The sequence below is a fragment of the Cetorhinus maximus genome, chromosome 21 (genome assembly GCF_964194155.1).
Source record: "Cetorhinus maximus chromosome 21, sCetMax3.hap1.1, whole genome shotgun sequence".
Taxonomy (NCBI): Eukaryota; Metazoa; Chordata; class Chondrichthyes; order Lamniformes; family Cetorhinidae; genus Cetorhinus; species Cetorhinus maximus.
The window spans coordinates 66,220,111-66,246,530 of record NC_135899.1 but is presented as its reverse complement, the minus strand read 5'-3'; the positions used below and the strand labels follow the sequence as shown (position 1 = coordinate 66,246,530).

The 26,420-nt window shown below is 42.1% G+C and overlaps 1 protein-coding gene across 1 annotated transcript in view; it reads right to left on the bottom strand.

The window, feature by feature from the left end:
• lypla2 (lysophospholipase 2) overlaps positions 1 to 21,874 on the bottom strand; it is a 33,855-nt gene extending 11,981 nt beyond the window's left edge. The window contains exons 1-6 of the mRNA XM_078567031.1: positions 21,737 to 21,874; positions 13,961 to 14,066; positions 13,005 to 13,036; positions 4,230 to 4,295; positions 3,258 to 3,305; positions 2,593 to 2,663 (exon numbers count right to left, since the gene is read on the bottom strand). Of these exons, the coding sequence (XP_078423157.1) occupies positions 2,593 to 2,663; positions 3,258 to 3,305; positions 4,230 to 4,295; positions 13,005 to 13,036; positions 13,961 to 14,038 (295 nt within the window). The 5' untranslated portion in view covers positions 14,039 to 14,066; positions 21,737 to 21,874. The remainder of the gene's footprint in view (positions 1 to 2,592; positions 2,664 to 3,257; positions 3,306 to 4,229; positions 4,296 to 13,004; positions 13,037 to 13,960; positions 14,067 to 21,736) is intronic.
• Between the last annotated feature and the right edge of the window lie 4,546 nt (positions 21,875 to 26,420).

Below are 26,420 nucleotides of genomic sequence, written 5' to 3'. Positions count from 1 at the left end.
TTAATTATATCACAGTCCTTCTGCCTGATTTCCATACCCATGTTGTCCCTCTCACTTGTGAACACCAACATAAAGTATTCAGTTAGAACCCTACCTACATCTTCTGGCTCCACACACAAATTACCACTATGGTCCTTAATGGGCCCGACTCTTTCCCTGGTTATCTTCTTACTCTTAATGTACTTGTAAAATAACTTTGGATTTTCCTTTATTTTACCTGCAAATGTTTTTTCATGCCCCCTTTTTGCTCTCCTAATTTCCTTTTTAAGTTCCCCCCTACACATTCTATACTCCTCTAGGGCTACTGCTGTTTTGAGCCCTCTGTATTTGCCAAAAGCCTCCCTTTTTCTCTTTATCCAATCCTGTATATCCCTCGACATCCAGGATTCCCTGGATTTGTTGGTCCTACCCTTTCTCTTTACTGGAATATGTTGGCCCTATACTCGCCCTATTTCCTTCTTGAATGAGTCCCACTGCTCTGATGCAGATTTACCTAAAAGTAGCTGCTCCCAGTCCACTCTGACCAAATCATATCTGATCTTAATAAAATCAGCCTTCCTCCAATTTAGAACTCTGATTTCTGGCCCATCCTTGTCCTTTTCCATAACAACCTTGAATCTAACGGAGTTATGATCACTATCTACAAAATGCTCCCCCACTGATAACTCTATCACTTGCTCAGCTTCATTCCCTAAAATTAAGTCCAGGACTGCCCCCTCTCTTGTAGGACCTTCTAAGTGCTGACTTAAAAAGCTCTCCTGGATGCATTCTAAGAATTCCGCTCCCTCTAAACCTATCACACTATGACTAACCCAGTTAATGTTGCGGAAGTTTAAACTCCCCCACTATTACTAACCTATTATTTCTACACTTCTCTGAAAATTGCCTACATATCTGCTCTTCTATTTCTCTCTGACTGTTTGGGGGCCTATAGTACACTCCCAGCAATGTGATTGCTCCTTTTTTGTTTTTCAGTTCTACCCATATGGCTTCATTTGAGGAGCTTTCTAAAATGTCATCCCTCCTTACTGCTGTAATTGATTCCTTGATCAATGTTGCAATACCCCCTCCTCTTTTACCTCCTTCCCTGTCTCGTCTGAAGACCCTATATCCTGGAATATTGAGCTGCCAATCCTGCCCATTTCTCAACTGTGTCTATGTGACAACAATGACATCATTATTCCATGTATTAATTTGTGCCCTCAACTCATCTGCCTTATTCGTCAGGCTCCTTGCATTAAAATGCCATCCAACCTCACCAAACTCCCTTGTGCCTTAACTGGCCTATAATTTCTATGCCTTCCAGACTCATTTGCTCTCTCTTCTAATTTTGGCTGTGCATCACCCCCTGAACCTCCTCTCAGGACCCCACCCCCCAAGCCAAGTTAGTTTAAACCCTCCCCAACAGCACTAGCAAATCTCCCTGCAAGGATGTTGGTCCCATTCCGGTCCAGGTGCAACCCATCCGCCTTGTACAGGTCCCACTGCCCCCAGAAACAGTCCCAATGTCCCAGAAATCTAAAGCCCTCCCTCCTGCATCATCTCTCCAGCCACGCATTCATCTGGGCTAACCTCTTATTTCTATACTCACTAGCGCATGGTATCGGAAGTAATCCAGAGATTACTACCTTTGAGGTCCTGTTTTTTTAATCTGCTTCCTAGCTCCCTGAATTCTGCTTGCAGGACCTCATCCCTCTTCCTACCTATGTCGTTGACACCAATATGTACCACGATCTCAGTTTGCCCTACCTCTTTAGAATGCCCTGCAGCTCAATATTCCAGGATATGGGGTCTTCAGGCGAGACAGGGAAGGAGGTAAAAGAGGAGGGGGTATTGCAACATCGATCAAGGAATCATTTACAGCAGTAAGGAGGGATGACATTTTAGAAGGCTCCTCAAATGAAGCCATATGGATAGAACTGAAAAACAAAAAAGGAGCACTGGCACCAGGGAGACAACATACCATCCTGGAGTCACCTCTACGGCCACAGAAACGCCTGTCTGTTCCCCTTACTATCGAGTCTCCTACTATTGCTCTTCCCCTCTTTTTCCTCCCTCCCTGTGCAGCTGAGCCACTCATAGTGCCGTGAGCGTGGCTGCATTCCCCAGAGGAACCGTCACTCACCGTTTTCCAACACAGAAAAATAGTTCTCGAGTGTGATCGGTCAGAGTGCAAGGAGCCTCTAGGACTTCCCACATGTTGCAGGCAGTACATAACACGGGACTGAGGTGCCCTGCCATGCCTTTAAGTTAAATACAGTAAAAGAAATTGTCTGCTCACTCACAAACTAGGTCTTTGCAACCTTTGGAATTCTCCTTGTGAACCCTCTGCATCTCAAACTGTGCTCCTTTCTTCAATAACATTCTTAAAGCCTACTCTTTCAATAAGCGTAAGGTCACCCTCCCTGATCATGCTGCCTTTGGCTGGACACTCATTTTTCATCACGCTTCTGAAGTGTTGTGAGAAATTTCTCTGTTAAAAGATGATATATAAATACAAATACAAGGTGTTGTATGCTTAAAGCAAAGTGCTCAACTGATCCTAATTGCTGCAGGAATAAAAAGGATTTGGACACAGGAATGGAGACTTACTGCAGTCAGAAGCTTTCTTTATACCAGTTTCATCTTCTGCATCTTCTGGATTTAATCCTGCCAAGTCAAACCTTTCAAACAGAAGAAAATGGAAATTCCTGTACTCTCAATTGTAATGTATGATTAAGCAAAATAAAGTTATGGCTTAGTTAAATAGTGAAAATAGTGATTTGTACTCTAAGAATGCTTGAATTACAAATGGCAAAAAGCATCTCCAATGTTGCTCTGTGATCAGCAGTGGCAATGAGTTAGGGGTGATTACCTCATGAGACAATGCTGAATAAATACACTTGAAAGGTTATCTTGTCTTTTTTCTCTTTATGATGGTGGGTTGATCTGCATGGAGCTTTCAGCATTTGTTTTAAGTTCAATTTTTCAGTTTCTTTCTTATTTACACAAAACAAATTTTAATTTCTACTCAAAGGTGGAGTGATTCTGTTCCTGATCACTATACAGTGACTCCACTAGCTGAACACTTGTGATGTTCCAAGTAAGGAGTCAAGGCCAACTGCAGTATTCCAGCGAAGCAAGGTTAGAAAGCCTGGGAGAATTAGGATGTGTGTTTTGGGGGCTGGGGTGTGTTTCCGGAGGGGGGGGGGGGGTGGAAGAAAGGGGAGAGGTGCTAACAAGTCATAAAAGGAGAAAATTAAATCCAGCAAACTCACCATGATGGCATGGGTATAGACCTATTCAATTGCACAGGGATCTTTGGCCTGAATAAATAAAAGAGTATAATTAAATTCAATCCAGGAATTCTCTCAAATGTAGTCCCAGTTAACTTCAAATTAATGCACATTTCAATACCATTTAGGTGCAATAGTTAACTTCAAATAGATGTTGCTTCCTTATTCATATTTCATTGATTTTTTGAGTATTAAAGAATACTACAGTATATTTTTATGCACAACGTAGAATTTTTTAAAGATCCTCTAAGATCTCAGCTGGCTCAGGGTGATTAAGCAAGCAATTTGGACCATGCTGAGTTAGCTCATTTCCAGGACGTGGCAGCAAGTGCTAGGAATTACCCTGGGTTAGGTAAGGAAAAAAGGGCAGCTTTTCACCACCCAACTGTGATGCATACTGGAAATGCATACGTGTCAATATCCTGGCAGAACAGGATCAGGCCTGGCTGTGATGCGTCCTGTAACCAAATAGTCTGCCATCATCTACTGTCGAGGGTCACACAAAGAACAGATCTTCTTGAGGTACTCAATTTGTGGCTCTGTAACCCAAGCAAGTTATCAATATGCTTAGGAGAAGTCAGGAAAGGGGAAAATAGGGGAAATAATTAATACTGTTGGGGTTAAAACCAGTGTAGAGTTGAAAGTCATTCATCTTTCTGCAGAATCATATAACCTGGCTTTGAGCATATCGGACTTCAGCTCAAAACGGTTTCACATCACTCGACAAACAAGCCACAGCTGTTATATGATTGCCAGGCTCTGCCAATTCTGATTACTAGCAGAGCAAGTAATAACAAGGGCAAACGTGACAAGGCATTTTTACAATCCTACCACCAAGTTTTATAAGCTACTTTGCTCTTCACGAATGTCATTAACAATTCAATGTTTCAGATTAACACTTTAAAAATAAAAGGCATTCATCAACAAATTTCACACAAGTTGAACAGTACTTACGCATGTGGGCAGATGTATTTCACATAGGGAAGTCGGATGGAGGACAATGATTCAGCCCAACCATGTCTGAAAGAAAATTTAAAACTGTTCAGCGCCACAATGTAATAATTTCAAAGAAATAAACCTGCAACGGCTATAGGAATTCAGAAAGATTCCAGGGATGAAGGATTTTAGCTACAAGGTTAGGTTGGAGAAACTGGGGTTGTGTTCCCTGGAGAAAAGGAGATTGAAGGGAGGTTTGATAGAGGTGTACAAGTTTATGACAGATTTAGATAAGATAGACAAAAAAAAGCTGTTCCCATTACCTGATCATACAAGGATTAGAATACACAGATTTAAGGTTGTGGACAAGAGATGTGAGGGGGATTTGAAGAACCTTTTTACACAGCAAATGGTAAAGACCTGGAATTAACTGCCTATGACAGTGGTGGAAGCGGACACAATGAATGATTTCAAAGGAAATTGGATGGGCACTTGAGCAAAATAAACTTACACAGCTACGGGGATAAAGCAGGGGAGTGAGGCTGATTGGATTGCACAACAGAGAGCCAACATAGACTAGATGGGCCCAATGGCTCCTTCTGTGTTGTAATGACTATGCCTCTATGATTATATGACTATCAAATACGATGCTCTGGCTCTGATGTTCTTTATTCTACTGGCACCAGCAACTTCATCCTTCTTACTGTCAACAGATAATAGCTGCTAATGACAGTTTACCTTATGCACATGTTAGTGGTTACATATATGTGTTTCTTCTGCAGTTGGTGGTACATTGCATAATGGATCCAACCTTTGTTATTCTATAATGCTGCAGATTTAGAATTTTGACCTGCTTTTACAGGTTCTATTTAGTTTGTCCGGGATTGTGTCAAGATGCTATTTCATGTCATATACAAACAGATACATATAAAACCAGTTCGGTATCAACTGCCAGATCCTTTTATGTGATTGAAATGGGAAATCTTGATATTTAGATTTGATAGACAGCAGGTCCCCCACCCAATTCCATTGCACAGGTGAAAATTGCGGTCATAGTAAAGTGCGGTGACACGTTAAAAATGGTCCCCAATGAACCCTGGCTTGGAGCAGAACAGAAAACAAAGTCAAACAGGAAAGCATGATCCTGTGCTGATTTATAAACCTTTTAACTTGATTTCAAACTAATTATTTATCCAGTTGCCTTTGAAAGAGTTACAATAAGTGCCTTTATTTAGTGGAACTTACCAAAGTTCATCACGAGAGGCATCAGACACAGCAGGAGTTAGATGGAGTTAGCGGAGAATATTAAATAATATAGCTTTAATCACTTTAAGATACCTAGCCCACAAATCTCTAATCACCACAGCTCTCCAAGCTAAAACTGGTTTTAAACTGGTTAATATTGAACCTATGTTTTCCAGTTGTGTGTGTAAGTTGAATTTAAGGAACAGAGTGTGAAACTAGAGGATTATAAGTCAGTTAGCCTCTGTTGGTGGGAAATAGCAAGTCTATAATTAAGGATCAAATGACTGAACATATGGAAAATTTTAAACTCAGCAGAGTAAACCAGTATCAATTTATATCAGGTATGCCATGCCTGACAAACCTGATTGAAATGTTTGAAGAGGTGATTAAAGTTATGGTTAGGGCAATATCTATGGATGTTATTGATATGAACTTTCAAAAGGCTTTTGGATAAAGTCCCCCATAAAAACCTGCTAACAAAAGTTGGCAAATTATTGACCTGGTTAGGAGATTGGCTGAGCAGTAGGAGACAGACAGAAGGGATAATTTGTTGGTACTCTAATTACCAGAAAAATTCTTTCGAGTTATCAACAGTCACAGATTGCAACTCTTTCGAGTATAATCACAGTTCTTGGTTTCCGGGAGTGGGACATGAACCCACAACCCTCTGATTCAAAGGCGAGGGTGCTATGGACTGAGCCACAGCTGACACCTCTCTAATTACCAGAATGTGAACAGCAACATCTCATCTGTATTGGACCTCACCTGTTCAGTGTACTTATTAATGACTTAGCTGATGGAATAGAGAACCACATATCCAAGTCTGTCCATGACATAAAGATAGGCGGCATTGTAAGCTGTGCAGATCGAAGCATAAAGTACAGAGGAATTAATGGATGAATGATTCAAACTGTGGCAAATATATTTCAATATATGGCAGGTGAGAGGTCATCCACTTTGGGCCACAAAAGGATTGATCAGAGTACTTTTGAAGTGGTGGAAAAATCAGAAGCAGTGGAAATCCAAAGTGACTTTGGTAGGGGTCAAGTATGTACATCATTAATGTCATGGATAGGTACAAAAAAGAATCAAAATTGTTAATGGAATGTTATTCTTTATATCTAAAGGGCTACAGTACAAATGGTTAGAAATAATGCTAGAGCTGTACAAAACCCTGGTTAGACCATATCTGGGAGTATTGTGTTCAGTTTTGGGCACCAGACATTAGGATCGATATATGAAGGAGTACAGCATAGCTTTACGAGAATTATATAATGTAACTCCTGGAGTCCAGATATGAGGAAAGGTTACACAAACTATGGTTATATTTAGAGCTTAGAAGGTTAAGAAATGACTTGATTGAAGTTTTAAGATACTAAGGGGAAGTGATAGTTTTTCTCTACCTATTTCCACTGGTCAGGGAATCTAGGCTCAGGGAACATAGCCCAGCAAATTGGAGCCAGACTTTTCATGAGTGAAGTCACAAAACAATTCTAGACAAGGGTGGCAGAAGTTTGGAACACTCTTCCACAAATGGCAGTTGATTCTGGAGTTGGTATGGTATCTGGGGTTTGTGATGGGGGGGGTGGGGGCTTGCCTGCCAGCTGGAGAGCCCTGTCACCTCTTCAGGAAGACCCAACACATTAAGTGGGCAGCGGTGGGCCTTCCCCGAGTTCAATGATCACAGGGGTGGAGGTCCTGCCCGCTGCCAGCTGCCAGCCAGAGGTTGATAGGTTTTAATAGCTCAGCAGCAACACCAATGAGGCGGTGGCTACTGCCAGAAATACACCCAGCTGAGGCCCAGGGTCCCCAAGAGTCCCAGGCTAGAGGTGAGTGATGGCAGGAGGGGCATGGGGAGGGTGGATCAGCAGCAAGGGCAGGTGGGTGGCTCTCAGTGGGCCAACCCCCCATCTCCCCTGATGTTAGGTGTCTCGGTCAGGCACTGAGTGCCTTTGAATGAGGGACAACCCCTGAAAGCCTGCAAGCAACCCCGACATGGTTTGCTTTTCCGGCTTCCGCATGGCGAGTCCCTCATCTGCTACTGGGTGAATACCAGTGACAATGGGATCAGGCCCTTAAGCAGGCATTAATTGGCAACAGGGTAGGTAAGCCATCTACAAGTCCCCACCACCTTCCCGCACAATTAAATGCCCCTGCCCTCTGGCCACGGGAGATGGCACTAAGCTCTGTCTTGAGTCACTTGCTAATTTAAAATCTGAGATTGATAGATTTCTGTTAACCAAAGGTATAAAGTATATGGAGCAAAAGCAGGTACATGGAGTTAAGTCACAAATCAGCCATGATCTGACAATGGTGGGACAGGCACAATGTCTTATTCTTGTTCCTACAAATAGCTTCCTTCCATTTGCATCTTTCATTTAAAATTGTAAAAACATTTTTAAGACCTGGACCACATTCTTCCCAATATTTCTCCAAGGAAAGTAAGTTCAATCCATCTTTCCTTTTTCAACATTATAACAAAATTAAATAATTTTGTCTATTGCATGTTACTTTATTCCTCCTTCTTGGCTCTTAGTACACAAGGTTAAAATGTGTTACTACTAGCTCTTTTTCAGAGAATACACATTAAACGCAAGTTGATTTTCTCTTTGTACTTTGGGGCAAGGCAAGCACATGCTTAATTCCATAGTCCTTCTGCATGGTTTGCTGCCATAGAACAATTTAACAGATTATTCAAAGGATTTGGTACATATCACTGAATATAGGCACTCCATTTGAGTCAAACATCCAAGGTGATTAACATCCCGGAGGTAGACATCTTATTGAGGTGGTGGATTTGATTGACAGTTCTTCCTCAGGTGAAGATGCGAATCAGGTCTGAGAGAGGCAAGGGCCCGTATATCTAGTGTAAAATCCCTAAAATGGAAAACTGATATCCTTTTAGTAACAGGCTGTACAAACCCACAATCTCTACCACCTAGAAGGACAAGGCCACCAGTTGCAAGTTCCCCTCCAAACCCCACACTATCCTGACTTGGAACTATATTGCCATTCCTTCACTGTCACTGGGTCAAAATCCTGGAACTCCCTTCCTAACAGCACTGTGGGTGTACCTACACCACATGGTCTACAGCAGTTCAAGAAGGCAACTCAGCACCACCTTCTCAAGGGCAATTAGGGATGGGCAATAAAAATGCTGGCCGAGCCAGCGATGCCCATATCCTGTGAAAAGAATTTTTAAAAATTCGGTATCCCAAATCTGGGCTCAGCAGTGAACTATAAAAGATTAATACAATCTGCTTCGACTTGCAGTAAAACACATGCCAGCATTTGATCATGAAGCATTTGTCACAAAGTTATTGACTAGAAACATTTTTGCAATAATTGATTAATAACACAAGTCCTTTTCCACCTTTCCTTACAGGCATGATCTTTCAGCACATATGAATTATATTACATTTATCCACATTAAAGTCCACTTGCTATTCCCTAGCCCATTTGTCAGATCTTCTTTTGCTCCTACTTTGGTAAGACTGCCCCATCACTAGCTGCTTATTAAAAGAAAATTTTTTAAAATCAGAAAAGCCCAAAGACAGGATACCACAATGCTTGAAAGCAAAGTATAAATCCAGAGCAATGATTAGTTACTTGGACTTTAAGACCCTCCCATTTTTCATCTACATACTACTGACTACAGTAAAGTCCTACCATTTGCGACTTCCTTGCTCATGTTTTTACTTACCTGCGCACAGCATTGCCCATCACGTGAGCAATACTCACTTATCCACAATTTCTTCTCTCTCTCTCCCTCTTCTCCTGGGGAGACGGCAGCCATGACGGAGCAGAGATTGAAATGGTTTCAGCTGAACTTCAGCCCGAATGAAGGGAGTAACCCGGAAATGTCAGAATTGCTGGGTCCCGAGCTACAATAACAGCTCTATACAATTTTAAATCTTCACCGATGTATTGCTCAGAGGCCCCCCTCACCCCACCCCGCCGCCTGTCCTACACAGGCACTATACCACATTTTTGCTGGCGAGTCCCATACTGCCTTGCATGGCTGGAACCTATGTGATTGAATCCCATTCAAAAACATGCTCCCCCTTTGCAATTTCGCCGTTTGCCAGGGAACATAACCCCCGCAAATGACAGGACTTTACTGTATTCCAATACTGTTCTGGGTGGATTCCCAACTTCCAGCCTATATAACAAGCTCTGTTGCCCAATACCCATTTCACACCAAGTTCACCCATCACCCCTGTCTTCACTTACCTACATTGGTTTCTGTTCTGACAACACCTTGATTTTAAAATTCACATCCTTTTTCCCCCAAATCGCTTCATGGCCTCACCTCTCCCGATGTCTGTAACCATCTCCAGCCCATTGAGATCTCTGCATTCCTCCAATTCTGGCCTCTGTGCATCCCTGATGTTTTTCACTCCCACCACTAGCAGCAGTGCTTTTAGCTGTCTGGGATCCAAACTCTGGAATTCCTTTCCTAAACCTCTTCAGCTCCCTCTCAAGATACTCCTGGTAACCTACTTCACCTTTATTAATATATCCTTATTAGGTGTGTTGTAGCTCAATGTCAAAGTGCCTTGGGATTTTTACTACATTATAGGTGCTATATAAATGCAGGGTTATTGAAGTTGGTAGGGGGAAAGAAATAGTGAGGTAGGTAAGCAACTTCAATGTTTGAGGAAAAATGCATATAAAGTGAAGGCTTTACAATGAGCGTTCATTTCAGCACAGTGAGAATTAGAAAGAAAGTACTTTTGAAGTGTAGTCACTGTTGTAATGTAGGAACTGTAGCCAATTTGTGCATACATTTGTCACAAGAGTGTCAGCCTAGATTTTGTGCTCAAGTCTCTGGAGTGCAACTTGAGCCCACAACCTTCTGCTCAAGAAGCAATAGTCCTACCACTGAGCCAAGGCGGAATAAAAACAAAAAAGTGTGATTAGGGTGTTGCAGCTGCAGCTTGAAAAGCAAGGAGGGAAAGAAAGTTCAGAGGAATATTAATCATAATAGTATCTATAAAACAAGGTAGTACAAAAGTCAATGTAGGAAAGTGCTCGTCACAAGAAGAAACTAAATTTCCTGAAGGTAACATTAACATAGGTTTTGGAAGAGGTAAGTGACCCAATGAGGTTAATTTTCCCTTAAGCTGGTAACTGTACCATCACCATAGAAATGGGGTGGGAAGGGAATTCACAAGATTATCAGACACAACCTTAGCAAGGAATCAGAAGGAGTAATTTCTGCAGGGGCAGAAAAACAGTGGAAGATGTTATTAAGGAGCTCCATTACTGAATTAACAAGTTACATGCAAAATATAAAGTTGATTCAGGCAAGGACAAGTAGGCAGCAGTGTAATACATTTTAGAGATGGGCAACAAATGCTGGCCTTGCCAGTGATGCTGACGCACCATTAAAGAATAAAAAAAAGTTACTCAAATGTAAAGTTAAATGCCAGGGAGATGTGAGAGAGTTGTCAATCTGTGCAATGAGTGTGGATTTGCTGCTGTCCTGCTGGTCAAATGTCAGTGAATAGAAGGTAGGTGGATTAACTGGAACAAGTGATATGGCACCGTAGTCTCCTGGAGATTGCTAAAGCTACAGTTTTCGCCCAGTTAGTGGGGGGCGGGGTGGCAGGAGCGGGTGTTGATGGCTGGTGCAAGTTGTACCATGATGTGATGGGGCAGGTTTGATGAACCAATTGCAATTTTCCTACCCTTTTTTCCCCCCAAATGCTTGTATGATTCAGGCTGATTGAGACTGGCTGCCTCAGGGAATATTGCAGAGTGGACTTCAAATAAGCATTAGGCTCCTTATTTACATACACAAAGGGCTGAGCCCATTTCGCAATTGAGCCCTTGACGCCAATTATTTTGGCTGCGTCAATATGGCACTCCCCACTCAATGAGCATACATTTCCTGCCTGCACATCAGAGGCTTAGGTGCTCATTTAGCATCTGAAATAGTGGTGCTAGATCTCTGAATTCCTAGGTCGAACAATTCTTAAAGACTATTGCAACTACCTGAATTAAAGTGCCAAACAAGACGGAGCTGCATTACAGTATGATTTGTCAGAGGAGAATTTTAAAATGGCAAACATTCGACAGTGATAAGAGTGCACAAGTAAGAGGTCAGACACATTAAGAGTTAAATTTGATTCAAACTGAATAATGGGATGACTACATTTGCTACTATTCTCATTTAGGAAAGCAACGAACTTTATATTGGTGTCAGTCTGATTTGTAGTAGTCGTCGAGCCACAGCCGGTGATGAACAATGCAACAGCCAAGAATGATGATTTCAAGAGGGCAAATTAAGATTTGATGTTGCTTGGCAAAAAAATGGAGAATTAAGGAGAGTTAAAATGGAGATGAGGGATAGAACAGGCAATTTGAATTAGGTGAGATATGTTTACGCATAGAAGGCAGAGACTGTCATTCAAAATAACCAAGAGGAGCAGCAGGGACAATAGAAGGAATATTAGCACATATTTCTTTTGGATCAGGAGTCATATAGGTGCAAGAGAGAAATTGAAAGGGGAAAAGTTTAGAAAGAGGAAAAATAAGAGGGCAGGATGATCAAAGACAGAGATGGTTGCAACTGAGGATGCAGTCATCATTCAGCAATGCAGTGTGCATACCTAGCCTGGTAAGATATGTCCTCCAGTTTTACCTCCGGAGGAAAACATTTGGCTTCAGCTCTGTACCTTACACTGACAGCAAAAATGTTGTTTAAAAATATTATAAAGAGTTATGAGTTTTGTGAAAAGCAGAAAATAGTAAAGAACAGGATAGTGTTATGTAGCTTAGACAAAAGAATTGACAGCATGTTGAGAACAGTTCCATCAATACTTAGCCTGTGTGTCAATTATTTGTGTGTATGCCTTAATAGCAAGTGTCAGTTATTCACTCCATGGGGCATCACAGAGTGATTAGTCCTGTCCCTGCCTGATGCCACTTTCAGGAATGTCACAACAGTGATCAGAAACCTAAAGAGGTTGAGGTGAATTCTAGCACTCCTATCGCCAATCTAGTTGATGTCAGGTAACTCAGTACAGACCAGGAATTGAGTCAGGGTTTATTGGACTATATGGTCAACTTACTTGCTGGATATAGTTGCTGGGCGACCAAAGGAATGTTACATCAGATCCTAACTCTAGCATACAGCAAGGACTTTGCAGTGGTATTATTTGAGGGAGGGATAAAAAAGGTCACATCTCTCATCCAATTTCAAGGGCACCTTCTGGCTACAGTGATATTGAAAAAGTTCCATTCCACTGTGTCAGCTGAAGGAATCTTTGTGGAAGATACAGACTGCAACAGGGAGAATGAAAGGTAACTTGAGCAGAAAGATGTTTAGTTTCTTGAAAAAAGTCTACCATTATACAATTGTTGGTAGTTAGGTGTATATAATGGGAATGGTTACAAACACTCAGAACACAGGGAACAAACACTTAAATAGTTTCTCATCAAATCAAAATATCCAGCGGATTTGTATTTAAGTCATTTTATTGATATTAGAATTATGAATTTGATCAATTTCTCTCCACTTTTCATCTAAAACAAACTCACCCAGTGTCTCCTAGTCCATGCAGGAAAATAACCTGGAAAACAGAATCCAAACACACTGACTTCATACCAGTACAAAATGATATAAGACAAATTAGCAGAGCCATGAAAATTCTAATCCAACAGAAAAGTGCCATATGCAGAATGTTTGATTAAAGCTGTCTGGGCACATCAAGGAGTGGGGTTTCAAACTGATTACAGTCACGAGAAGATAATAACCATAACTGCAGCACCCTTTATATGATTTACTACCTACACACACTCCAAAATGGAACAAAAATGGGTCAACAGTAGATTTGAACATCTCAATTGTTGGCCAAAATACAGAGGGAAACTACAAAGGTTAACCTCAAAAATCTTTTAAAAATTATAGAGGAAGTTTTTAGCAGCAGTTAAATTGAAGCACAATTCTTTAAGTTGGTGTCCTGTCTTTACTCTGGGATTTAAGGAAGATGGAGGAAGACGACAGAAGCTAAAAAAAGACAGAACTCAAATTCAATCAAATTTCAGGCAGTAATAAGTAGCGTGACTATGACAGAGTGACAAAGTACTTATAAACTCTCCCCAGCTGCTCTTGCCATGCAGAAAACAAGCACTTCAGAATGTGTTTTCCTTCCAGATAAAAAACAAAAACAAATTCATACAAGTTTAAATATTGAAGCAAAGCTCAACATATTAAACGCGACGCTCGCAGTCTTGAATTTCATAAAAGCCAAAGATTGCCGGTTCAATTCCAAGTCTAGAGTTAAAAGGACAATGCAGCAACGGCCAGTCCATGTATTAATTGAACAATAACTAATACAAGATTCCCTTAAAAATGGCAAAACTTAAACACCAGAGATCACACCAAGGGATTCAGAAGACTATATTATCAATCTGAAATGTCTCCTAAAAATTGGATTCCAACAGATGCCATCACAGTACAGATATTGGACAGAGCAAGAGGGCAGATTTCTTACCACTGCAGTCTCCCGTTCTGTCCCAGACACAGTTGCAGCCTCATCGAGCAGCGGCAATGACATGTTGTTACCACACATACAAGGACACAAGTGCCAACTGCAAAACCTGCAGGCAGACACACAAGACCAGAGTGAGAAACAAGGATATTCATAGCTAGCATGTCCGGTGGCACATCTGTCAATTACAGCACTGAGAATACTAGATTAACAGCACAGGTATTCATCTCATAATTCAGAGACTTCAGGTTTCATTTTTAGGGGTGCTGATACCCAAACTCACCATCAGGAACACGATCTATTTTATCAAATTATTTATGCTAAGCAAAAGAGTAAAAGCTAGCATTGACTAATAAATTAATAATCAGTCCCCAAAATATAACCTGCAGGTTCATTATTACTGGGGTATTATTTTTATTTCAGCAAGAATCACAATCAGATATGTTTTACTGTTCATTCTTTGTGTTTAGCATTATTCCAATAGCAAGCTAATTAAAGTATTTATTTCACTTTTAAATTAACTAAACCTCCCCAGTTAGGTTGCTGAGATACACAGCATCCTAATGTAAGGTAAGTTTGTAACTCCAGCTGCCAAGCAACTAATGCCCAACCAAAAGGTCAGAAGTTAGACCACCATACCAGCCCTCACTTAAGTTGGTTTGCTCCAACCATCGACTAGTCTCTGCTGAGAATGAAACATTTCATCTTTAGGGCCTTGAAGTACAGCTTCTGATAGCCAATGCCAATGTGACAATGACCCACATGGTGTTCAAACAGATATATCGCCCAGTTTGGGATGGGGGAATGGAAGGGAATGTATACCAAAGTCAAAGGACAATAAACACTTTGATTTTTTATGATTTAAATAAGGTTCAAATAACTTTTAGGAAAAAACCAAATTGCTCTCTGGTATAAATATTCTGAAGTATGACATAACATCCATGTTTGACATCCACAGATTTGCCAGATCCACTGAGTATTTCCAGCATTTTCTGTTTATATTTCAGATTTCCAGCATCCAGAGTATTTGCTCCTGTATTATATAAGACTACTGTACCTCATTGTCATATTAATAACCACTACATTGATTATATTAATTATAAATGTACATTTAAGATAGCTGCCCAGTCTTTCAAATAGCTCATATATTATGCAGATATAATTAACCTGATTACAATGAACAAAATGAATGTGTTTCATTCTGACAGCATAACTAGCAAGGTATAGTTCTACAATACACAGTGGATATAATGGGGGCATTTGAAATATCCACGAGCTTTTGGATCTGCTTATGAAGAAATACAAACTCAAGTAAAAAGGACTCTGCTTGCTGGCAGGCTGAAATTAATATGTGCTATTCTGCATGCAAAGAATTGACTGCAGAAGGATCTCAATTACATTTCTAGTTTAAAAATTACAAGAATCTTAAACCATGAGGCCTGATATAACAAGAGCTTTAAAAAAAGTTTAAAAGTATGATGAATATTGATATAAATTAATTATGCATGTTAAGTCATCCTCCGAGAAACACAGTGCATTGCATCAACGACAATTTTTCAGAGAGTTCACAAGTATAAAAGACCCATAGTGGCACAAATGAATTGTGAAGATCGTATCCAATGGAATTATTCCCACTGCACATCAGGACGTGAATTTAAAACAACTTTATCTTTACAGTGACAAGACTATGGAGAGTCACAATCACTTACTAAAGATTTAGTATAACCTTGTGTATGCTGTTTGCCAGCACAATTAAGGAATAAACAAATCTGCATTCATACAGCACCTTCCACATCTTCAAGTTGTCTATTACATAACAGAGGGGTAAAATACTCTGGATGCTGGAAATCTGAAATATAAACAGAAAATGCTGGAAATATTCAGCGGATCTGGCAGATCTGTGGAGAGAGAAACGTTCATGTCAAACATGAATGTTATGTCATACTGTTATTTATAATATGCATTTCATCCTATTGTCCTTTGCATCTTATCTAAATGCGCAGACTGGAAAGCCAGATGCTTCGTAGATTGTTGATCATTTCTATTTTTAGTGCAGACAATACCAAGGTTGACAGAAGTACAAGTTCTCTGACAGCCTACTTGGCAACCAAAGCACAGAATGAAATAATTTTTTTATTCATTCACAGGACATGGGCTTCGCTGGCTGGGGCAGCATTTATTGCCCATCCCTAGTTGTCCTTGAGAAGGTGGTGTTGAGCTGCTTTCTTGAACCGCAGCAGTCCATGTGGTGTAGGTATTATGACCCAGTGACAGTGAAGGAGCGGCGATATATTTCCAAGTCAGGACTGTGAGTGACTTGGAGGGGAACTTCCAGGTGGTGGTGTTCCCATCTATCTGCTGCCCTTGTCCTTCTAGGTGGTAGTGGTCATAGGTTTGGAAGGTGCTGTTGAAGGAGCCTGGAATTCCTGCAGTGCATCTTGTAGATGGTACACACTGCTGCTACTGTGCGTCGGTGGTGAAGGGAGTGAACGTTTGTGGATGTGGTGCCAATCAAGTGGGCTGCTTTGTCCTGGACAGTGTCAAGCTTCTTGAATATTGTGGGAGCTGCACACATCCAGGCAAGTGGGGATGTCAGGCTTTGGGGAGTCAGGCGGAGAGTTACACATCACAGGATTCCTAGCCTCTGACCTGATCTTGTAGACACAGTATTTATATGGCTATTCCAGTTCAGTTTCTGGTCAATGGTAACCCCAAGGGTGTTGATAATAGGGGATTCAGTGATGGTAATGCCATTGAACATCAAGGGACGATGGTTTGATTCTCTCTTGTTGCAGATGGTCATTGCCTGATACTTGTGTGGTGCGAATGTTACTTGCCCCTTGTCATCCAAGCCTGGATATTGTCCAGGTCTTGCTGCATTTGGACATGGTCTGTTTCAGTATCTGAGTTGTTGTGAATGGTACTGTACATTGTGCAACCATCAGCGAACATCCCCACTTCTGACCTTATGATGGAAGGAAAGACATTGATGAAGCAGCTGAAGATGGCTGGACTGAGGACACTACCCTGAGGAACTCCTGCAGTGATGTCCTGGAGCTGAGATGACTGACCTCCAACAACCACAACCATCTTCCTTTGTGCAAGGTATGATCCAATCAGAGAGTTTTCTCCCTGATTCTCTTTGACTTCAGTTTTGCTAGGTCTCCTTGATGCCACACTCAGTCAAATGCTGTCTTGATGTCAAGGGCAGTCACTCTCACCTCACGAGTTCAGTTCTTTCATTCATGTTTGAACCAAGGCTGTAATGAGGTCAGAAGCTGAGTGGCCCTGGCAGAACCCAAACTGGACGTCAGTGAGCAGATTATTGCTAAGTGAGTGCCACTTGATTGCATTGTTGATGACCCCTTCCATTACTTTACTGATGATCGAGAGTAGACTGATGGGGTGGTAATTGGTCGGGTTGGATTTATCCTGCTTTTTGTGTACAGGACATACCTGGGCAATTTTCCACATAGCCAGGTAGATACCAGTGTTGTAACTGTACTGGAACAGCTTGGCTAGGGGCGCGGCAAGTTCTGGAGCACAAGTCTTCAGTACTATTGCCGGAATATTGTCAGGGCCCATAGCCTTTGCAGTATCCAGTGCCTTCAACCTTTCTAGATGTCACATGGAGTGAATCGAATTGGCTGAAGACTGGCATCTATGATGTTGGGGACCTCTGGAGGAGATATCACAAAATTCAGGTTCAAACACGGATTTTGTGCTGATTTTACTAATTTCAGCTGAGACAATAAAAATGCCACGATTGAACACAGCAAGTTCTACCAGATAGTGCAATCAATGGTCACTGGGCAAGAACAGAACAGGTTTGGCTTTGATACATGTACAGCTGAATAGACTCACCACCCACTGCATAGACTCATAAATGACAATGACTACTTGCATGAGGTATCAGCTTGAATTAACCTCAAATATTTTAAGATATTATTTTACTTTTTGTAATATACTTCATGTACTGAGAGTGTTATCCCAGAGGCAAACATGAAAACCGTCAGAGACACTGGTTAATTAGAAATATGGGTGGTTTGCATTTTTCAACTCATTGGATATAAATCAACATTAAGCACTCATGAATTTTTAAAAATTAATTCATGGGATGTGGGTGTCGCTGACTATGCCAGAATTTATTGCCCATCCCAAATTGCCCTCGAGAATCTGGTGATGAGCTTCCTGTTAGAACTGCTGCAATCCATGTGCTGTACGTACATTGCCACTGTGCTGTTAGGGAAGGAGTTCCAAGATTTAACCCAGCGACAGTGAAGGAACGGCGATGTATTTCCAAGTCAGGATGGTGAGTGGCTTGGAGGTGAACCTGCAGATGGTGGTGTTCCCATGTGTTTGCTGCCCTTGTCCTTCTAAATGGCAGCGGTCATGGGTTTGGACCTTGGTGAGTTCCTGCAGTGCATCTTGTAGATGGTACACACTGCTGCCAGTGTGTCGGTGGTGGAGGGAGTGAATGTTTGTGGATGTGGTGCCAATCAAGCAGGCTGATTTGTCCTGGATGGAGTCAAGCTTCTTGAGTGTTGTTGGAGCTGCACTCAGCCAGGCAAGTGAGAGTCAGGTGAGTTACTAATGTATAATATAAATATCATACATTATATATCTATGTTTATCATTATAAACAGCATTGTGCAACATTACACACAAAGCATTTCATCAGTTAAATTAAAGCTACTTTTATGGGGCCTGATGAAAGGCCATCAACCTGAAACATCCTCTGTCTCTCTCCTCAAATGCTGCCAGACCTGCTGACCATTTCTTGCATTTTCTGTTTTTATTTCAGATTGTCAGCATTTGCCAGTTACTTGAACAAGAAGTTTACATCTGTCACGTGAAACAACTTGCACTGTATAGCATTGGTGCATGAAGGCTTCTCAGGAGCACTTCATAGGGTACTGAAAGAGTACCTGCCAAGTATAGGCAAGTGAGGTGGGGAGAGGTACTGAGGGGGGGGCAAACAACAGTAGCTAAGGTTATTAAGAAGGCTTTTGAAGGTAGGGAGGAAAAGAGTGAGATGCAGACAGAGAGAGTTCAAAGGGAAGTGTAATTCAGGATGCTCGAGGAACAGAGCATCCACACAGGGGTATATGGGTGAAGGAGACTGTGGAGGTAGAGGAGGGCACAGCTATAGGCTAATTTAAACATTGACTAGGATCTAAAATCCAGCACAGTACTGATAGTAACTAAAGAAAAACAGTCAGCATTATGTAATGCAAGCTTCTATATTAGCAGCATGAGTTGAGGTATTTCTATATTTTCAACTTAGTTTATTTTTTAGAAGAATATTCCTGCCCCCAGCCCACACCATTACCTATCTTAGGCCAACTGGGCAGGTAGATGACCTGGTCCTAGCTTCTACCAATGAGCTGGGTTCTGGAAATTATGTTACAGATATTACAGAAATATAAACTCTGTAAAGAACGTCCAGCATGTGCCAATCTCTCCACATTGCTGCAACAAGTAAAACAAGGAACTTGTGTGCAGAACTGAAGGATCAAAATAGTTTGACTGCTCCATGAAAAGAGTCGAAGCACTGACCTTCACATTTTCTGAACACAAAACGAAGCACATAACTAACAAACAGTCAGTGATTCTATCAAGTAAATGATCCATAATTTCCATTCACACTGTTGGGAATAGATTACACCTATGACTTTTAGATTCAATTTGGAATATATATCTACATCCCTATGCTTGCAGCTCATAAAAGTCCACATACATCAAAACTTATTCACTAGCTTCTGTTGAAGAAAAGCTGACAAAAAGAATTAAATATCTTCCAGACAGTTTGTCCCCCGTTAATCACTGGTCATTTCTCATTCATCACAGCTCATGGTTTAAAATCAAGCCTTTGGTCAATAAACCAGTAACAATAAACACATTCAAGGACTTGGAAATTACTCCCATCCTGCTGTATGAAGAGAATTTAAATTTGAAATGCAATATGAACACTGGCCTTCAGACTGTATTCATAGCAAATTGAATTAATTACATATATCAATACACATTCACTGCATGGAGGACAGAACAAGCTGGATGTTTCCACTGTAAAGTTTTGCCAATTTTTCCACACAACTGTGTGTATAAGATCCACAATTAAACTTTTAGTCTGTTGGTGCACCTGTGACTAATGATTGCACATCAGTAAATGCTGAAAACCAGGTTATGCCAATTTGATCAGCCAAATAGCAAGAAATAAAGATTTGCACTTATTTAGCACCATTCGCAACTTCAAGATACCTCAAAGTGCTTTGTAGCCAATTAAGTGCACTTGAAATATGGTCAGATTTGCAATATATGATACAAAGCAGCCATTTGAGCATAACAATGACTAGATATGTTTAATATTGAGAGATAAATTATAGCCAAGGCACCAGGGAGAACTCTCTTGTGCTTCATCAAAAAAGTGCGATGGATGTTTTACGTCCACTCCAGGTCAGAAGGGGCATCTGTTTAACGCCTAGTTGGAAAGATGGCACCTCTGACAGTGCAGCACTCCCTCTGCAATATCACACTGCTGTTCATGAGGAAGCGAGAACAGCCCAGAATAACTTTTATTGACATCCATCCATCTCAGAAAACAATGAACTGCACCCAGGTGTATGGCACTTCTGTACTGAATATCATCTGTTTTGGCTGTGGAGGTCGATTCACGAGTGGCACTCCCTTCCTCAGCTGGCACAGATGAATAGCGTTAGCCCAAGGGTGACTGAAGTTTCTTCCTTTCCAGCAGGCTCTCTTTTCTGCCATCTGGTCATTTCCTTTGTCCTCTGCTTTTTCCACACCCTTCCTGACTGGTTGTCCCCAGACTCTCCGGTCAGCAGCAATGACTTCCCATGCATCAACTTTGATCCTCATCCAGTCAACTTGAAGTTTCGTTTGCAGACAACCTTGTATCGCAGATGTGAGCAACCCATTGGACTTGTGCTGATAGCAAGCTTGCCATAGAGCATATCTTTGAAGATGCATCCATCAACCATGATGCAGCCATTGGAGTTGCTGCTGACTCATGAGAGCAAACATGCTGGGGATCCCTCCACGCTGGTGCACTTCCATATTCTGCACTGTCTTGCCAGGAGTTGCCCAATATTCACCTGAGGTGGAAGCTGTTCAGCTGCTTTTGGCTTTAAGTAGTCCATGCCTCACTACTATAAAGGAGGGTACTGAGAACACAAACCTGGTACAGAGGGAGCTTTGTATTTTCAGTTAGTTTGCTGTTGGTCCACACTCCGACTTCTCAACTTTGACGAAAAGTAACTGGATCTCCAATTTTCCTACTCATGTGCTTGCTTTGCTGAGTGAAACCCCACCTCTTTTCCTTGCCCCATTGCATCAGCACATGGATGTTCATTTTAAACCAGTCGGCTACACCGTGGTCTTTAATAACGACAATCAACACTCTCTCCCCCCCCCAATCCTCCTCCTCCCTCCTCTACACACATAGACTTACAACGAGAAGATCCGACCCGGGCGGTACAGTGACCAGGCGGCCCAAACTGACCGCAGTAACCGCACAGCTATCACGTGTTGGGGCGGGGGGTGGTGGGTATTTGCCCCCGGCTCTCGGGCTCGGGATGGGGCAGTCGAAGGCCCGGCTTCCCTGTAATTTGCTCCCAGCTTCCTCGTGACGGTCGGAACAACAAGAGATGCTGAGCCGCCGATTCATGACAAACAGACACCGCCCCCGGCCCCTCAACAGTGACCGCCGACAGCCACCCCATCGCTGCAGACCGTCCCCACCCCGATTCCAACATTTACCTTTTGTCACAGAGCCGCCGACACCCAGCGGCCTCCCTCTCACACCGACCGGCACTTCCGGCTGGATCACGTGACCTCGGGGCACTTCCGTTCCGGGGAGGTGACGTCACCTAAATCCCAGGGGAACCTCCTCTTCAGCTGCATTGATCTCATACCTTCTGTAGTCTAGCTGCAGTGGGCCCTTCAACTGTTTCAGTGGATTTTTCTCTGCTTACTTCCACGCAGCAATTCAGCAGGCACAACCTGAGCATATCACCCAGACTCTAAACTGACTATCTGGCAACATTAATATAGTGCTGCATTGTTACAGCTCAGCCATTTCCCTGCCTACCACACCCAATTCCTCTTCCTGTATCCAAACACACCTCTTTGTACAGTGGTAGGATACGATTTGGCAGATGTGTTTCCCCCACCCGACTTTTTTGCGGATTCTCAAATACTCAAATGAAAGGGAAGATTAACATATGTTATTGGGAGAAAGTTCAGGAGGGAGCGCCATAATGTAAACACATTTTTGTCATTGGGCTTTATGGTGGTGTACTGGTTAAATCATTGGACCACTAATCTATAGTAAATAAGAGAAAATGCTGGAAAAACTCAGGTCTGGCAGCATCCGCGGAGAGAGAAACAGTTAACGTTTCAGAGATGAAGAGAGATAGAAATGTGATTGATTTTATAGGGGAAGCATTGAGCAGGTGGAGCAAAATAGGTCAGGAGAGATTTGACAAAGGCCATGGACACAAGACAAAGGGAGTGTTAATGATAGTACTAAAAACTAAAGAAGGTGCTAAAAGTGGCAGAAAGGTAAAATAGTAGAATGTGTTAGTAGCAGAGCAAGGGTCAGCGCTCCTTGGAAGATTCCTTGTTCCAGTCCTATTCAGGTCCCCTCCCACAACTCTCTTTCCAGTACATTAGGATGACTGTATCTGTGCTGCTTCATGCTCTCATCTGGTCCTGGAAAGATTTACTGATTTTGCCTCCAATTTCCATCCCTCCCTCATGTTCACATGATCCATCTCCGACACTTCCCTTCCTTGACTTCTCTGTCTCCATTTCTGGTGATAGACTATCTACCAATATTCATTAGAAGCCCACCGACTCGCACAGCTAACTTGACTACAGCTCCTCACACCCTACTTCCTGCAAGGACTCCATCCCATTCTCCCAGTTCCTCTGCCTCTGTCACATCTGTTCCGAGGAGGCAACCTTCTAAAAAGGTGCTTCTGACAGGTCTTCCTTTTTCCCGAGCTGAGGTTTCCTCCCTACTGTGGTTGACAGGGCCCTCAACTGTATCCAACCCATATTCTGCATCTCTGCCCTCACCCTCTTTCCCTCCATCTCAGAACCAAGATAGGGTTCCCCTTCTCCAAACTTTTCACACTACCAACCTCCACATTCAAAGGATTATCCTTTGCCATTTCTGCCAAATACCAGCATGATTCCACCACCAAACACATCTTCCCCCACACCTCCCTGTCAGCATTTTGTAGGGGCTGTTCCCTCCCTGACACCTTGGTTCTCTCCTCATCCCCTTCCCACAGCACCTTCCCATGCAATCGCAGAAGGTATAACACCTTCCCCTTTACCTCCTCCCTGTCCAAGGTCCCCACTCTTTTCAGGTGAAGCAGTGATTCACTTGCTCTTCGTTCAATTTAGTCTACTGCATTTGCTACTCACAAAGTGGACTCTTCTGCATTGGGGAGACTAAACGCAGACTGGGTAACCACTTTACAGAACACTTTCATTCAGTCTGCAAGCATGACCCAGACCTTCCTGTCGCTTGTCATTTCAACTCAACATCTTGCTCTCATGCCTACATTTCCATCCTTGGCCTGCTGCAATGTTCCAGAGAAGCCCAACACAAACTGGAGGAACAGCATCTCATCTTCTGATAAGGCACTTAACAGACTTCTGGACTACTTAACATTGAGTTCAACAACTTCAGACCATTAACTCTGTCCTCCATTTTGATCTTTTATTTTTTGTTCCCTAACCACACCCCCCACCACCCCCCAGGGCCATCTGTTATTTGTTCTTATGTTTTGCTTTAACAGAGCACTGACCTTTGTTCTGCTATTAACACATTCTGCTATCTTACCTTTATGCCACTATTAGCACCTTCTTTAATCTTTAACACTGCCATTAACACTCCCTTTGTCTTGTGTCCATGACATCTTTGTCAAATATCCCCTGAACTCCCACCTACCCCTGACCTTCAAGTTTGCTTCACACCCCCATAAAACCCATTAGACTGGATAGTGGTATTTTCTTGTATTACCATACCATACCTTAAAATTGCCTCCATTACTACAGCCATCAGTTACTGTCTTGAAACGATCAGAACTTCACTCTAGCTCTCTCCATCCACAACCCAAGACTGGAATGACAAAATCTACAATTGCGCCATTATGCGTTTTACACATCAGAGCTCAGTTCTATTTTGTATGTTTCTGTCTGTCCAAAGTGGTTTCAGGTGTTATAGGGGTTTGGTAAATTGATTAGGCATGGCGGTCTCAGGTCAGCTGATTATTTAATGGCTCAAAAATCCAGGGAAACAAAGTTGGTAGAAAGATAGATGCCTATTGAGCAAAGCCAAGTACATCCTCAGCCTGCATCCTGTGAGCCACACAATGGGGAATTGCAAGAGAAATTACATCTTTTAAACACAAGAGGAACTACATTTCTGCTGGCAGAAAGAATCTGGGGTGCATTTGAGAAGACAGATTATAATCATGACATGAAACTGCTAACTTTGCAATAATCCCCAATTGCAACAAATCTGTTGCAGTTTCAATGTTTGATTGAGGCTGACAAGTGACAAATAGAATGCTGTGTAATATGGGTATAAGTGTGCTGCTGTTACAAATTCTATGGAGTCTTCCTTGTGTACATAAAACCTTATCTCCTATGCTTGTAGCATGGGATCAGGTCATTGAGCCCAGATGTACTTACTCAAACCTCCAAATCTTCATTGATTGAATCTCTTCACTAGTGCTGTGAACACAATCTAACCCATAGTTTGTCTCCTTAGGATTCTGAGCGATCATAGCATAGCTTTCTTTGGATAGTATTGGTGCTACCAGCTGTTTGGGTTTTGGAGGCTTTTGCTCCTGTATTAGTGTCAATTGCTTGCGCCTTTTAGATCTATCCTGAGAAAGCACATAAGCTGCCCTCAAACAATAGTATAATTGTTCTTAATAATGGATCATATAAATCTAGGTTACTGTTTATGATTTTAGAGTATTATACATTTTTGTATGAGTAGTTTGCAATTGTCATCATTAAAGAGGATGCTACCAACGTAGCAGTAAAGGAAAAGTTAGTAGCAATATAGGGTAAGAATAGAGGATGTACATAAACGGTCGTTAGTCTTCCAGATTGAAAAGTCGCCCAGCTCAGATACTGAAGAAAGTAAGGATAGAAATTCTGGAGGCTCTATTTTCTAATCCTCCTTGGATATTGAGGTGGTGCTAGAGAACTGAAGGATTGTACATGTTTAAAAAAAGAGGGATAAATTCAGCAACTACAGGGTCAATCTAACGGTAGTGGAACCAATTATAGACATTAAACCCGGACAAAATTAGTTGGTATTTTGAAAAGTACGCACTAATGAATGAGAGTCAGCATGGATTTGTTGAAGACAAATTGTGTTTGACTAACTTGATCGAGTTCTTTGAAAGATAGAAGTACCACATAACAGACCTATAGACCTGTTAGCAAAACTAAAGCTTATGGCATTAAAGGGTTTGTGACAGTCTGGCTACAAAAAAAGAGAATATAATAAATATGAAGGGAAAAAAAAATTGAGTTACAGGGAAAGAGCAGGGTATTTGAACTAATTAGATAGCTCTACTAAAGAGCCAGCACAGGCCCAATGGGTCAAATGGTCATTTTCTATGCTGACAAACTCTATGGGCAGAATATTGCCGTCAGCGTTTGGGGGCAGGCCCTACACGGCGAAGTGTAAAATGACGCGTGATGTCAGCCGTGCATCCCGACGTCATAGTGCGTCATTTCGATATTTCGTTCGGCGGGCGTCCCCTGGAGGCGACTGCGTGCTCGAACTATCAATGGCCTATTAAGACCATTAAAAAAGCAATTAAAGCAACCTTAAGGTTGGCGGGCAGGCGAAGAGCCCAAGCGTTTTTCAGGAAACCTCATCCAGGGGCAGGACGAGGTTTCCTGAAGGTTTTAAAAAATAAATAAATTTTGCTAAATTGACAAACATGTCCCAGCTCATGTGACACTGTCACATGAGGGGACATGTTTAAATAATTTTTTACTATATTTATAAAAAACGTTTAATTATCTCCGAGGCAGCTCCTTGTCTCGGAGTGATTGCTGCGATCTTTTGCGCGCATGCTGACTCTCCCTCCTCTACCCGCACAAGTAGCACTGAGCGCTACAGAACGCATATTACAATGGGCAGGCCTTAATTGGCCCACCTGCATAAAATGACGGTGCGCAGCCAATCGCGGGTGGCAATCGTCTTAACCCTCCCCTGTGCTGGGGTAGCATTTAAATCAGACAAGATGGTGGTGGGTGGGAACCCCGGCACCTTCCTGCCTCCTCCTGATCAAGTCCATGGCAGGAATTTTGTCAGCTGTGTAGCATCCATCACAGGCCACAATTCAAGCTTATGGAAGATTTAAATCCTTTGGACAGCCTCAAGTTGGCTGTAGCT